Source organism: Polypterus senegalus, chromosome 10 (assembly GCF_016835505.1).
Source record: "Polypterus senegalus isolate Bchr_013 chromosome 10, ASM1683550v1, whole genome shotgun sequence".
NCBI lineage: Eukaryota > Metazoa > Chordata > Cladistia > Polypteriformes > Polypteridae > Polypterus > Polypterus senegalus.
This window is the reverse complement of record NC_053163.1, coordinates 43,636,535-43,652,433: the sequence shown is the minus strand read 5'-3', so window position 1 is coordinate 43,652,433 and position 15,899 is coordinate 43,636,535. Positions and strand designations below refer to the sequence as shown.

Genomic DNA, 15,899 nt, shown 5'->3' with positions numbered 1-15,899 from the left:
GCCCGGGTATGTGAAGCGCTGGTAACACAATAAACTACAGATCCCATAATGCAGCGCTTCAGCTGCCTTGCCGAACAGTTACCGCGTTAATCAAGTCTACCTTAAGATGCTGCAAGTTATTGCGAAGCTAGCTCACGCGATGCTGAAGAGAAAAGTTGATTCTGAAAATAGAGCCTTTAAAAACCGATGGGAGGCTGAGTATATGTTTACTGAACCCGTGTGTCTCATTTGTGGAGCTAATGTGGCTGTAATTACAGAATTTAATCTAAGACGGCACTATAAAACAAAACATCAGGGTAACCTGAAAGACCTGAATGCAATGCAGAAGATACAGAAAGCAGCATAATTAAATAAGAATCTGACACTTCAGCGGACGTTTTTACCCGTGCACAATCACAAAGTGATTTCAATTGAGGCTGCTTTTATGGGAGACACAACCACTTGCCCCACTTTCCCTATTACCAAGTAATGTTAAACCAAGTCGTCACTACGGTGTTCCCAAATACGCACTTTGCTGATAAACTGAGCGCACTGCGCACTGAGTTTGCACGGCGCTTTGGTGACTTTGAAGAACAAATAAAGTCCGTCTACATGCGGCTCGAACCTTGTGCATGTTTGGTAGCACATATCTGTGTGAGAAGCTCTTCTCAGTGATAAAGACTAACAAAACAGCACACAGGAGTTGCCTCACTGATGAGCACCTGCAATCCATCCTGAGAATCTCCACAACACAGAACCTCACAGGAAACAGAAACGAACCTGTTGCCAAAAAAAGATGCCAGGCGTCCAGCTCTAAAATGACATATGAGCAAAGACAACTTAATGATTTGATTTGTTATTGCTGAAAGGAACACATTTTATTTATATTTCTAGGTTTTGTTATGCAGCATGTTCATATTTGAATTTGTATAATTTTGACAGGATATATTTTTATGGAGAGCAAAATCTTTTGGGATATTTAAAATCTAAGTTTATTTTTTATAAAATATAAAATTACATAAGAGTAAAGAAATTTGAATGTTTGTTCTTTTAATGTTTACTTTATTTCTAACTTGTATAATTTAGACAGGATATATTTTTATGGAGAGCAAAATATTATAAGTTGTTTAAGGTTTGAGTTGATTTATTCAGGAATAATATTCCTGTCTGTTTTTACCATTCCTACCAAAGATATTTCTGTCGACTAAATAAAAATTCCTTCTATTTAAAATTTAAATAGAACTTGAACAAATATGATAGTTCATAATATCCACGCAGACTTGCACGTAAGAGCGAGTGTCATCCGTTTTAACAAACAGCGTATTGCACTGATTGAAATAGCTGTGTGTGTATATATGTAGATATGTATGTATATGTATATATATGTTTATATATGTGTGTGTGTATGTATATATATATATATATGTATTTGTGTGTATATATGTGTGTGTATGTATGTGTATATGTATAGATATGTATATATATGTTTGTGTGTGTGTGTAAATATATATATATATATATATATATATATATATATATACACATACAGTATTATATATGACAACAACACATCACTCACAACAGTGACAAAACAATAACATTGACAATCATGTTACGTTATTTTCAAAATGTTTCCTTTTCTTTTCATTGCTTCTTTAACACACTACTTCTCCTCTAAGCTGGTATTTTGCTAGTATATATATATGTATATATATGTGGATGTATGTGTATTATGTATGTATATATGTGTGTGTGTATATATATATGTGTATATGTATGGATATGTATATATATATACCATATATATATATATATATATATATACCATATATATATATATATATATATATATATACCATATATATATATATATATATATACCATAAGCCTCATTTTACTTCCGCCCTTCCTCCTCCATTGTTCCTGACGTCATCGATCCCATCTTCCCCCACGGTTCCTTCCCAGCATTCCTCCACTTCCGGCTCCTCCTTCATAAAATGGCCGCCGACGCCATCATTCAGTGTCGCGCATATGAACAATTTGTGTTTATATTTTGACCTTATTTTGTTTATTGAATTGTGGATATTTATACAGTATACGGGGCCGGAAACCCCAAACCTTTATGCTGTCTGCTTTTGAATCTTTTACAACAATATATATATATATATACATATCTACACACATACATATACACACACATACATACACACACACATACTGTATATATTCCGACAGTGACTTTATATATTCGGGAATGACTTTATATATTCAAGTTTTGACTTTATATATTCTGACGCTGACTTTATATATTCAGAAAATCAATGTACAGTAATCCCTCGCTATATCGCGCTTTGACTTTCGCGGTTTCACTCTATCGCGGATTTTAAATGTAAGCACATCTAAATATATATCACAGATTTTTCGCTGGTTCGCGGATTTCTGCAGTTAGTGGGTCTTTTAATTTATGCTACACGCTTCCTCAGTTTGTTTGCCCTGTTGATTTCATACAAGGGACGCTATTGGCGGATGGCTTAGAAGCTACCCAATCAGAGCATGTATTACATATTAACTAAAACTCCTCAATGCTATAAGATATGCATCCCGCGCGGAGCTTCATTGTTTGCTTGTCTGTGCCTCTCTCTCACCCTCTCTGACATTCTCTGCGCCTGACGGAGGGGCTGTAAGCAGAGGTGCTGTTTGCTTAAAAGATACTGACGCTCCTCTAAAAAAATGCCGCTTTATTGCGGTGCTCAGCATATTTAAAAGCACAAAAGCACATGTATTGATTTTTTGATTGTTGCTTTAATCTCGCTCTCTCTCTCTGACATTCTCTGCGCCTGACGGAGGAGATGTGAGCAGAGGGGCTGTTTGCACAGAGGCTGTTTGCTTAGAAGATCCTGAGCTCCTCTAAAAATGCCGCGGCAAACTTAAAAGCACAAGTATTGATTTTTTGATTGTTTGCTTTCCTTTCGGCTCTCTCTCTCTCCCTCTGAAATTCTCTGCTCCTGAAGAGAAGAAGATCTATTTGCATTCTTTTAATTGTGAGAAAGAACTGTCATCTCTGTCTTGTCATGGAGGACAGTTTAAACTTTTGACTAAAGGGTGTTATTTCATGTCTAGAGGGCTCTAATAATGTTAACAGTGTGGGAGAGTTTATAAGGGCTTAAAATATATAAAAATAACTGCACAAACATATGGTTTCTACTTCGCGGATTTTCGTCTATCGCAGGGGGTTCTGGAACGCAACCCCCGCGATCGAGGAGGGATTACTGTATTTGCCTGTTTCGCACCCCATAGTATATATATGTATGTATATATGTATGTATATATATATATGTATATATGTATATGTATATATATATATATATGTATATATATATATATATATATATACCAGCAGCACTCATGACAATGACAAAATAATTACGTTGTCAATCATGTTACGTTATTATTAAAATGTTTCCTTTTCTTTTTACTTGTCGCTGCCAAGCGTGGGTATTTTGCTATATATATATATATATATATATATATATATATATATATACTAGCAGAATACCGTTAGCCATGAGAAGTAGTGTGTTAAAGAAGTTATGAAAAGAAAAGCAAACATTTTAAAAATAACGTAAGATGATTGTTAATGTAATTGTTTTGTCATTGATATGAGTGTTGTTGTCATATCTATCTATTTATATTATATATATATATATATATATATATATATATATATATATATATATATATATATATATATAGCAAAATACCTGCGATTGGCAGCGAGAAGTAAAAAGAAAAGGAAACATTTTAATAATAACGTAACATGATTGACAATGTAATTGTTTTGTCATTGTCATGAGTGTTGCTGGCATATATATATATATATATATATATATATATATATATATATATATACATACACACACAGACACATATATAAACATATATATACATATACATATATACACATACTGTATATATACACACACACATATATACATACTGTATATACAACATATACATATCTACATATATACTGTATATACACATATATATACAAATCTACATATATATCTACATATATATATATATAGGGTGGGACTCGATTAAAAAATTAATCCAATTAATTAGAGGCTGTGTAAGAATTAATCTTGATTAATCGTATGTAATCGCACACGTAAATTTGCCCCAAATCGCAAATTTTTTTTTTTTAATTTAAAACGGTTTTAGTGGGCGACAGAATCAAATAATAGACATGGACATGAATATTGTAAACTGAAGCTGTATAATTTCTGAAAAAAAAGCTTTTAAACTGCATTTGAATTCAAAACAGAAACAAAAATATCATCCCTGGTTAAAATTGGGCAGACTTAAAAATAAAGTGGTAGTTTAAGTACTTTAAGTACATTTTCAGAATAGTATTGTCTTTAAATAATAATAACCAAAATTTCAACATAAAGTGCAGTTTTCTTCTTAAAAAATAAGTCAGAAACATAAAAGGTAATTTGACCAGCTTACTCTTTAAACTCTGAGTAACATTAGCCAAAATTATTTTGTACATTAGGCTAAAACAGTGTGATCATTGAACATTTTGTAATTAGATGTATTTAGAATTACTAACGGTCACGGAAGTCCAATGATCCCCAGTAAGAGCCACAAAGTCTGCTTTCTGTAATGCATCTAATTTTGCTTGCTTTTCAGTGTGCACAAAACCATGCTTTTATCAAGGCTTATTTCGGGTAGTCGAAATGATCAGTCGTAGGAACGCGCTTTATTCCGACTCTAACATTTTTGTAGCTGTGATGTGTGCATCAGTGTAATGGATGTACCAGGAAATCATGCATTGACAAAAGTTCCCGTTTGCTTGGAATTGAAAGTGTGATTAAATGCGTTATTTTTTAACACGTTATGGAGTACATGCATCGAAGCTTCTCAGCTGTGCTTGTGCTAAGAAAGGGAAAATTTTAAAAATAACGTAACATGATTCTGCGTTAACCTAATATTTTTTCATACGTCCCAAACCAAGGAGATGCGAAGGTAAAATGAATCGGGTAGCGCATACATAGTCAGTACACCCCTCTCGGAATCGAACCTCGAATGTCGGCGTTAGAGGCTTAAGACTCTACAATTGCCACAGCGTGTGGCTTGTCTATGCTAAAGTATGTACTGTAGATCGGGGGATATATATACATTTATATATATATACCCGTGTACCAGTGGAGAAGTAGAAGTTATGAAAAAGAAAAGGGAACATTTTAAAAATAACGTAACATGATTGTCAATATACAGTAATTGTTTTGTGAGTGTTATTGAATGTTGCTGTCATCAAGGATTTGATTATCATTATTTCTTTCAATCAGGCTCGTATTTGTACAATGTGTTCAAGTTACATTCCGTGTTTGTCAATCGTTGTAAAGATAAGAGGTTTCATTCATCGATTAGTTCCTTACTGCATCAATAAACAGCTCGTCTTCCTTTTTATCTGTGATGTGACAAACTGCATGTACGGCTTTTTTTTACACTGTCTTCCTTTAGCAGGACATTCACTTTTTCCACCGTGTGCTTTGTTTACACAGTAGCTGCACTTATGAATATGATTGTATGTATAAGACGCTTCATATTTTTTTGCTGCCTTCTCAATTATGTAATTCAGTTTTTGTTCAGCACTCTTTGGAACTGTTGCTTTTTGCCTGCGCATTGCGTAAGTTCACGTGAGCCGCTTGGTGTACTTGCATCGAAGGTTCCCAGCTGTACTGGTGCCATCTCGTGTAATGTCAGCTAAGACCCGGCACTTAAAAGTTTCTCTCGCAGTTTCAATGAGTTTGTGCCAAACACCACCCTGACCATCTCATCTTCCTCTGCATAAGCACAGTCCTTCACCGGGAAGTTGGAGATTTAGTGATGAGTCAGTGAGTGAGTGAGTCAGTGAGTGAGTAAGTGAGGGCTTTGCCTTTTATTAGTATAGATATATATATATATATATCTATATATATAGATATATATATAAATATGACAACAACACTCATGTCAATGACAAAACAATTACATTAACAATCATGTTACGTTATTTTTAAAATTTTTCCTTTTCTTTTTCATAACTTCTTTTATACACTACTTCTCCGCTGCGAAGTGCGGGTATTCTGCTAGTATATATATATATATATATATAAATCAAGCCACAAATAACCAATTCAGTATGACTCCTGTTACACACTGTAGTAGTCACTGTTTTGTGGTCTAGAGATACTGAACATATGTGAAATCGTCTGTGTTTTTGTCCACTTTTGCTTGTACAAGGAGCTTTTCAGGTGATGTGGCTTGTGCTGTTTCACTCTGTACAACTGCTATAGCTGCTCGATGTCCTTCACTTTCAACTTACTCCTTCTCATCTGAGCTCTGCTTCTGTACAATTCCCTGCCTAAAACATTCATGATCTGATGGCATCAAAAGTATCACTCTGCACTTCCTCACACTGTTGTCCATCGCTTGTTTCCCTAGTTCGTGCCTTTCAGTCTTTCTCTGACTAGTCATTTACCATAGGTTCTCTTAATGGCTTTCTTTGCTGATAAGCACTGTAGCTTTTCTTTTCTTAAATCTTCACTTTATAAACTCATTAAAACATAAGTAATAAGAATCAATATAGAAATGAATCTGTAATGACACCTGTGCTTTATTGTCCACTGCTGCTTCTGAAAGAAGCTGTTTCGGGTAATGTGGCTTGTGCTGTTTAACTCTGTGTAGCTGCGATAGCTGCTTGGCACCCTTCACCTTCAACATCCACCCCCACCTGTCTATCTACAAATCCCTGCCCAGAACTTTCAAGATCTCAAGGTAACAGAAGTATCACTTTGCATTGCCTCACATTGACATTCACTGCTCGTCTCCCTGTTTCTCAGCTTTAACAGACATACATAGATTGTGGTCTTTGGCTGGCTTGTCATCCTGGCCAATACCCCCAGGCTGCCAGACGGAGCCCTCCCTACAGTATGGAGGTGCCCCGAAGACCAGCAGGGAGTCATGGACTATGTAGTTTTTATACACGACCCTGCTGGATACCACAGGGGCCGCAAGAGGGAGCTGCAGGGAGGACAGAAGAATCATTTGTGCCCTATAACCCAGAAGTACGTTAAAGGAAGAGCGACGTGCTTCCGGGGTGAGAGGAAGGACTCGTACCTGACCCGGAAGTGATAGAGAATCACGTGGACTGGGGATTGGGAACACTTCTGGGTCAGGGAGGATAATAGGACTGTGGGAGCTCCCAGACGGAAAGCTGAGCTGGGTGGAAGGGTGGCAACGCGTCTGGGAGTGGTGGATTGTTTATTATTGTGTATTTGAGAATTTTTATGAGTATAGTGGAGGAGAAGGTGCTTGGTGCACTGGGGCAATTAAATAAAGTCATCATTTAGACTTTTATTTGGTGTCTGGAGTCTTGGACAGGGGTTCAAGGGAGCGATACAGCCCTAATCTGTCACAAGATACAAATAAATCCTGCAAAAAGCGTTGTTTTGTTTGAGTGCTGTTTACAAAGTCAGCACTGAGAGTGCACATGTAAAAATACTGACACTTTACCATATTCAGGGACTCTATCACTGGGTGACTAGCACCCCCATCCACTTTAGGCAAATAAACTATCATAATAAAATAATTTTAAACTATTTTGGAATATTTGTAGTAGTAAATGGTTGTAGATTAAATAAATAAGGCATGGGAAATGGGCTCGCGTCTTGGGTCTTCTCTGCGTGGAGTTTGCTGTTTGAGTAGTGAGAAAAGTGCTATATAAAGGTAAAGAATTATTATAATTACTATTATTATTATTAAAACACTATGACAGATTAAAAGCACTTTTTTGACACAGTGTTTTCATAGCTAGAAATTCCAACATTTTAAAATTCCTAATCTCTAGTTATGGGCACTTTATTTTTATTATCGACCTGTTATTGGGTGTTATGTGAACACAGTGAGTTGGATTTCAGGGTCTACGTGAAGATGTGAAAAAAAGAAAACAAGAATCGAAAATATGAAAAATCCATCTATTAAAACCAAAACAAATTAACTTAAAACTACATTCTGATACTAGAAAAATAAATATAGAGTTACATAAATGTCGAAAAAAAGTTAAGTAGGTATAATAAAATATGTATCTATGATATATCATTATTTAAAAAAGAACAATTTGGTATTAGTGGGCTCCTTTCAAAAAAAAAAAACATTAGGGGAGCACGATTAAAAGTGTTATGAAAATTCGGGTTGAGAAACGCTGGTCTAAACATTGACTATTAATGACTTAACCTATTATTGACGATATTGCATTAGAAATAACCAAATGATACAATTGAGCCAGTTCATTTATTTATTTTCACACTGTTTTGATGTTTTCATGGTCCTATTGCAGTGCTCTGAATCTTATGTCTTTCCTATCAGCTCTAAATTAACTAAACATTGTATGCTGGTATATCCATCTAAGATCTGTGGTAGAAGATGGACTGAACTCACTGCAAGAAACACATACAATACAAAGAATTCATAAGAAAACAGGAAATAAACAGGACTCAGTTGCACTTATAATTTTATATCCATGAAACATGACTAATAGCCAGCCATGCAAGGCATTCTAAGATGTCACAGTCCAAGTGCAATCATTGGGAAAGCAGCAACTGGTTGGTGGAGTTAAATGCTGCAGTCAGCACACTCTGTGTGAGACAGACCAAGTGGAGTTGTCAGAAGGTTTTAAGACTGAAAGTGTCGCTTTACTAATTTGAAAAAGAAAATACTGCACAAGTAAGAAGTCTGATGTGTTGAGTTTGTGATTTTCTTCCTGTACCCGAGGGTCTGGTACAAACAAAAGAGTTAGGTTACAGACCTTCAGTTGTATATTTTCAATACATCCTTGAGTTTAGACTCTCAAATTCAGTTTCAGCAACAGACCCTTGTACAATGTCACAGGGTCTGGACATTGCAGTGGCTATAAAATGGTGTGCCAATGGCAATCTAAAGCCAGACCCTTCTTAATGCAGTAGGAGGTATGGGACAGTACACATCTCTGAGATACCTTTACCTTGACCGGATGTTAAACTTAGAGATCACTGGATGGCGATATACTCAATCAGAGTAATAATCCACAGGCCACTAATTGGCAGCAACATTATTATATGTGTAATAGTTAAGATTTCCCAAGAGGATCCTGGGGCCTGTAGTGTTTGAGGGAACAGAGATAACCCATATGTGCTTTACAATAGACTGGATTGGTGCCATGAAGTACTCAAGGGAGTAGCCTTATAAGCCTTTTGTGTCCTTAAAAAGGGACTTTGGAGATTGGAAAGGAGCAAAGTTAAGGTTGCCCTAGCAAGGAGGAGGGCAATACAGTTTTGAAGGAAAAGTACAGGAATTAGGGTGGAGTTGATTAGCTAGCTTAAGACTATTTTGATATTTTTTTTATATTGTGTACACTTTGTCTTGTATGTTGACTCTTCATTTAACCCTACCTTGTTTATTTGATTTTTATCTTAATGGGGTCTTGGTTTTCTCCATAGCGTCTCCATTTTAATCACACCCTGATTACTGAAAATAGATTAAGTTTCTGGAATGAACAAGGAAATACCCTTATGAACCTTTATGCAGATGTCACTTCAGCACGTTTCAGACTGAGAAATATGTATGATCATTTAAAAACACTAAAATATGCAGCAGATTTTTAAAACTACTAAAGAGACACTGCTGTTAAATATGAATATTAACATGTATTCATTGAGGCTTTCTCCAAAATATGCCTACCTTTCTTGAATGCTGTTTATTAGAAATTTTCTCACTGCTCTTTCCAAATTTCTAATTTGTAAGGATGAAAAATGTTTGGTGGATCATTAGTATATTACCAGAAAGAAATAATAAAAAAAGTGTCAAAGTGTAGTCTACTTCTTACCTTACCTAATTCTAATAAGAATTATACTTGTTCATATTGACGCAAAAAGAAAGCTAGTGACTATATATTAAATTATTAGTTATTAGTGGCTATATATTAATATATTTTTAAATAATAGGCCTGCATACAACACAGAAACATTAAACGAGAAGATGAAAAAATGGAATGTTGAAACTGCTGGGAATCTAAAACTACACCCAAAAAAAAAAAAGTTATAGTGCTATTTGTTGGCATTTTTGTAAAACAGTTGATGTTTGCACAGCATGATGCCAGCTATTTTAGCCTGCAACCATGTGGATTTATTTTTGGATCCATAAAGATTTTTTAACAAAGTCAATTTTGCTTTTATTATCTATTTTAGAAAAAGTAATTTCTGTTTTTTTGATTATTTTTTAATTAATTTTCTTTACAGATTCATCGTTACTTCTAATAGTACAATATTTTTCTAACTAAGGATTGATGACTTGCAAAAAAAAATGCTAATAGAATGGTAAAAATAATGACATTTCAAAATAAATATGAACTTTTTTTACAGAATCTCTTCCATCAGTATAATACTAGGTACATATAAATCAAACTGGCCAACCTTCAACACCAGGGACTCCACGAATACCAGGAGGTCCTGAATTTCCCACAGGACCAGGCTGACCAGGTTGGCCATTTCTTCCAGTCATTCCTCTGTTACCATGGTAGCCTTTAAAACCTGGAAAATTAATTACATAGAAGGATACAGTTTGAATTTTGTAATGATATTCATATCTGTTTTTAAAACTCATAAATGTGTAGTATATAATAACATTTCTTTCAAAAATGTAAAATCTATCAATCCTTCCATTTAATGAGCCTATTTTTGTAATCTAGCAATGTGTTGAACTATATAACAAATTCTGTATATTTTGTGTTTCTCAATATTTGACTTGCTTACAAATAGTAATTTTCAAGTATGAAGGAAAATGTTGATGTTTGTGCAAGTTTTGTTGTGGGGAGTCTTTTGGGGATACCTTTCCAAAAATTGAAATCCCCTTTTATCAGATGCATAGACTCTTTTTCTGTAGACAGTAGTTATATGATACACCTCTTTCACTACTTATGTTTTTCTATTCGTACACCTTTACAGATATACATTTCACAGCAACAATGCACATTCAACCAAGACCACTGTACTACTATCTACCACTGTAAGACTTCACCCAGCCTGTACTGTAACTTATTTTTTACATTTTTGATTGACCTAGCTGAGAAAAGAATTCATTTTCTCAGGTGTTGGCAAAACAAACAGAAAAGCAGGCTTAATAAGTTTTAATCTGTAAATGTCATAATTAGTTCCACAAACTGAAAGCAAAATACAGATGTGGCTTTTGTCAACATACAACCCGAATCGTCCAACAGTTCTGAAAGCAGACAAATATCAGCAACACATTGAATGTGTGTATGTTGATTCCAGGTGTAATTTAATCTTAGTAGTTGCACAAACTCTCTGGTTAGGTCATCATTTCTGGTCAGCTTTTTCTAGTCACTTCTCTCAGTAGCCAGATCACCATCTTCTCTGTTCATCGCCGGCTCATGACTTTTTTTTTTTGTCATCTTATCACTGAGACTCACAAAACATGCTTTTAATCTCCAAAACTTTCTTCCTGAAGGAAGGAAATTATACTTATCCTTCCAAACTCATCCTGTTCTCCCTTCCAGGCCATGTCAAAAGTGCCAGCTTCAAACCCTCTTAACCCCACCATAAATGTCATATTCTGAGTCAGTACTTAACAGAATCTTCTAAAGACTGAGGAGGGAGCATAACTGACATAACTGCAATCTGCATCTGCACTTTAGAGCACCCAGCTCATACTTTTAAGAGATAATCCTGTGATGTTACAAGGTCTGATATTGTCCATCTTAACAAATAAGGTGCAAAGCTGCATTCCAATGAGGGGCCCTGTTAAGCAAGCTGAGACTTTGTAGCTGGCAATAAGAGTGTTTGGCAGCAGCTTGCTAAGCCAGGGTTTGGATTAGATCCTAGCAACATTGATAATGCCAGTCTATCCTATATGAGTAAGTAATTGTTTAAATTACTTAAGTCATTTCCTATTGGATTATTAAAGACATTTGATTCTGGAACTTGATAAACTGGGTGGTTGGACTCTAATGCAGTATGGTGCTTGAATGAATGGAATGAAATGGACTGCTTGGTCTCTCAGTTGGTCTCAATTTACACCAATTTTGTGCTTCTTTGATGTACCTCATGGGCCAATAGGATGTTGCAGTGTTAGGCCAAGTCCCTGTCATGTTTAGGCTTCATGCCTTTTGACTAGCTCTGTTTGGTTCGTATACAGCATCAATGATGAAAAAAAAAGTTGATGCTTTGATTAAAAAAATTATTGAGGTTAAATATTAATAAACAAAGTAATTACAGGTTACAGTCATTGAGCATTCATAGAACACCATTGTATAATACTGAGTGTTATGTTGTCTGATTAACTTTATCTTTAAAAATAAATCACAATATTCACTTTAAAAAAAGACATGTTTTTTTCTATTAAATGAGCCAACCATCCCAATTCAAGCATTTAATTTAAGTTTAACAAGCAAAGTAATTTTTATCCTTCTCTGCAACTGCTGTTTTATCTCAGAATTTCTAGCAAAATGACAGAGAGTGGGAAACTGAGAACTGACAAATTTTCTCTGCCATAAACCCTGTTAGGCTTCACTACTTGGGCTGGAGCATCTTCAGCAATCCCAAAATCAGTTTTACTCACTGGTTATGTTATTTAATTTTCATAAGCCAAATATATGTTTGAAACATTCTGTCTCACCGTGTAAGGTCCTAAGATGACCTATTTTCTCATTCAATACTCTTTACTGAGTAAAGGGTAATAAAACGTCTAAAATCCTTTCACTTACCATTCTGTGATCAGATACTTTAACAAATGTAACCTTAGGGAGTCAGGCACAGAAAACAAACAATAAAGGATTTAAGTTACACATTTAATTATGTATTACTGATAACAATAGCCAACCCAGCCAGAGGGGATGCATAAACCAGTGTGTTTCTTAGTGCCGGTCCCAAGCCCGGTTAAATGGGGAGGATTATGTCAGGAAGGGCATTCAGTGTAAAATTTTGCCAGATCAACATGTGGAAGACAATGCAGATTTCCATACCAGACTGGTCGAGTCCTGGGTTAACAATGACCGCCACCAGTACCGTTAGCCAAGAGTGTGCTGGCAGAAATTGGACTACTGTTGGTCGAAGAAGGAGAAGAATAGGGTGAAGTTGTGTCCAGAGGAGAGGAGGAAGGTAAAGAGAGTGGAACTGAGGGTAGGAACTTTGAACGTTAGCAGTATGACTGGTAAGGGGAGAGAGTGAGGCAATATGATGGAGAGAAGAAAGGTTGATACAGTATATTGCGAATGCAAAAGACAAAATGGAAGTAAGGGGAGTAAGGCCAGGTGGATCGGAGGTGAATTCAAAATTGTTCTGTCATGGTGTTGATGGGAAGAGAAATGGGATAGGGGTTATACTGAAGGAACAATATGTCAAGAGTATTTTGGAAAGAGTGTCAGACAGAGTAATGATTATGAAACTGGAAATTGGAGGAGTAATGATGAACGTTGTTAGTGCATATGCCCTGCAAGTTGGGAGTACGATGGATGAGAAAGAAGACTTCTGGAGTGAACTGGAGTGAGCTGGATGAAGTTTTGGATAGTGTTCCCAAGGGACAGAAAGTGGCAATTGGAGTGGATTTCAATGGACATGTTGATGAAGGGAACAGAGGAGATGAGTAGGTGATAGGTAGGTATGGTGTTAAGGAGAGGAATGAAGAAGGTGACATGATAGTGGATTATGTGAAAAGGATGGGAACATAGGGTAATATACAAGAGTGGAGGAAGATGCACACAGGTAAGTTATATCCTATGCAGAAGAGTCAATCTGAAGGAGATTAAAGACTGCAAAGTGGTGGCAGGAGAAAGTGTATTTAGACAGCATAGGATGGTCTGTAGGATGATGCTGAAGATCAAGAAGAGGACAGGAGTAAGAGAAGAGCCAAGTATCAAATGGTGGAAGTTGAAAAAGGAAGACTGCAAGGTTGAGTTTAGGGAGGAGGTAAGATGGGCACTGGGTGGCAGTGAAAATTACCAGACAGATGGGACACTACAGCAGATGTAGTAAGGGTAACAGCAAGAAGGGTGCTTGGCGTGACATCTGGACTGAGGAAGGAGGAAAAGGAAACCTGGTGGTGGAATGGGGAAGTACAGGAGGGTATACAGAGGAAGAGGATGGTGAAGAAGAAGTGGGATAGTCAGAGAGATGCAGGAAGTAGACAAGAGTACAAGGAGATAAGGGACAAAGTGAAGAGAGAGATGGTGAAGGCTAATGAAAAGGCGTATGATGAGTTGTATAAGAGCTTGGACACTAAGGAGGGAGAAAAGGACCTGTACCGATTGGCTAGACAGAAGGACTGAGCTGGGAAAGATGTGCAGCAGGTTACAGTGATAAAGGATAAAGCTGGATACATACTTACAAGCGAAGAGGGTATATTGAAGAGGTTAAGAGTACTTTGAGAGGCTGATTAATGAAGAGAATGAGAGAGAGAGAAGGTTGGATGATGTGGAGATAGCAAATCAGGAAGTGCAACGGATTAGCAAGGAGGAAGTAAGGACAGCTATGAAGAGGATGAAGAATGGAAAGGCTGTCGGTCCAGTTGACATACCTGTGGAATCATGGGGGTGTTTAGGAGAGATGGCAATAGAGTTTTTAACCAGATTGTTAAATGGAACTTGGAAAGTGAGAGAATGCCTGAGAAGTGGAGAAGTAGCGTCCTGGTTCCGATTTTTAGGAATATGTGTAGAGCTGTAGTAACTACAGGGGCATAAAATTGATGAGCCACAGCATGAACTTATGGGAAAGAGTAGTGGAAGCTAGGTTAAAAAGGGAGCTGATGAATAGTAAGTAGCAGTATGGTTTCATGCCAAGAAAGAGCACCACAAATGCAATGTTTTCTCTGAGGGTGTTGATGGAGAAGTATAGAGAAGGTCAGAAGGAGTTGCATTTTGTTTTTGTGGACCTGGAGGAAGCATAATACAGGGTGCCTCGGGAAGCGTTGTGGTATTGTATGAGGAAGTCGGGAGTGTAAGAGAAGTACATAAGAGTTGTACAGGATATGTACAAGGGAAGTGTAAAAATAGTGAGGTTTGCAGCATTCAATGAGTAACAGATGCATTCAATTTGGAAGGGATCGACACTGAGCCCTTTCTTATTTGCAACAGTGATTGACAGGTTAACAGATGAGATTAGACAGTAGTCCACTTGGACTATGATGTTTGCTGATGTCATTGTGATATGTAGCAAGAGTAGGGAGCAGGTTGAGGAGATGGAGAGGTGGAGATATGCTCTAGAGAAGAGAGGAATGAAGGTCAGTAGGAACAAGACAGAATACTTGTTTGTAATTGAGAGGAAGGTCAGTGGAATTATGTGGATGCTGGGAGAAGAGTTGGCGAAGGTGGATGAGTTTAAATACTTGGGATTAACAGTACAGAGTAGCGGGGAATATGGAAGAGAGGTGAAAAAGAGAATGCAGGTAGTGAAGGAGGAATGTGTGGAGAAGAGTGTCAGGAGTAATTTGTGACAGACGGTTATCAGCAAGAATGAAAGGGAAGGTCTACAGGACGGTAGTGAGACCAGCTTTGTTATATGGGTTGCAGATGGTGGCATTGACCAGAAAGCAGAAGACAGAGCTGGAAGTGGCAGAGTTAATGATGCTAAGATTTGCATTTGGTGTGAGGAAGATGGACAGGATTAGAAATGGATACATTAGAGGGTCAGCTCAGGTTGGAAGGTTGGGAGACAAAGTCAGAGAGGCAAGATTACTTTAGTTTGGATATATGCAGAGCAGAGATGCTGTTTATATTGGGAGAAGAATGTTAGGGATAGAGCTGCCAGGCTAGAGGAAAAGAGGGAGGCCTAAGGGAGCATTTATGGATGTGGTGAGAGAGGACATGCAGGTGATGGGTGTAACAG

At 36.8% G+C, this 15,899-nt stretch overlaps 1 protein-coding gene across 1 annotated transcript in view; it reads right to left on the bottom strand.

The window, feature by feature from the left end:
- Positions 1-15,899, bottom strand: part of col4a6 (collagen, type IV, alpha 6) — a 582,406-nt gene that overhangs the window by 51,232 nt on the left and 515,275 nt on the right. The window contains exon 42 of the mRNA XM_039765772.1: positions 10,476-10,592. Coding sequence (XP_039621706.1) covers positions 10,476-10,592 — 117 coding nt within the window. The remainder of the gene's footprint in view (positions 1-10,475; positions 10,593-15,899) is intronic.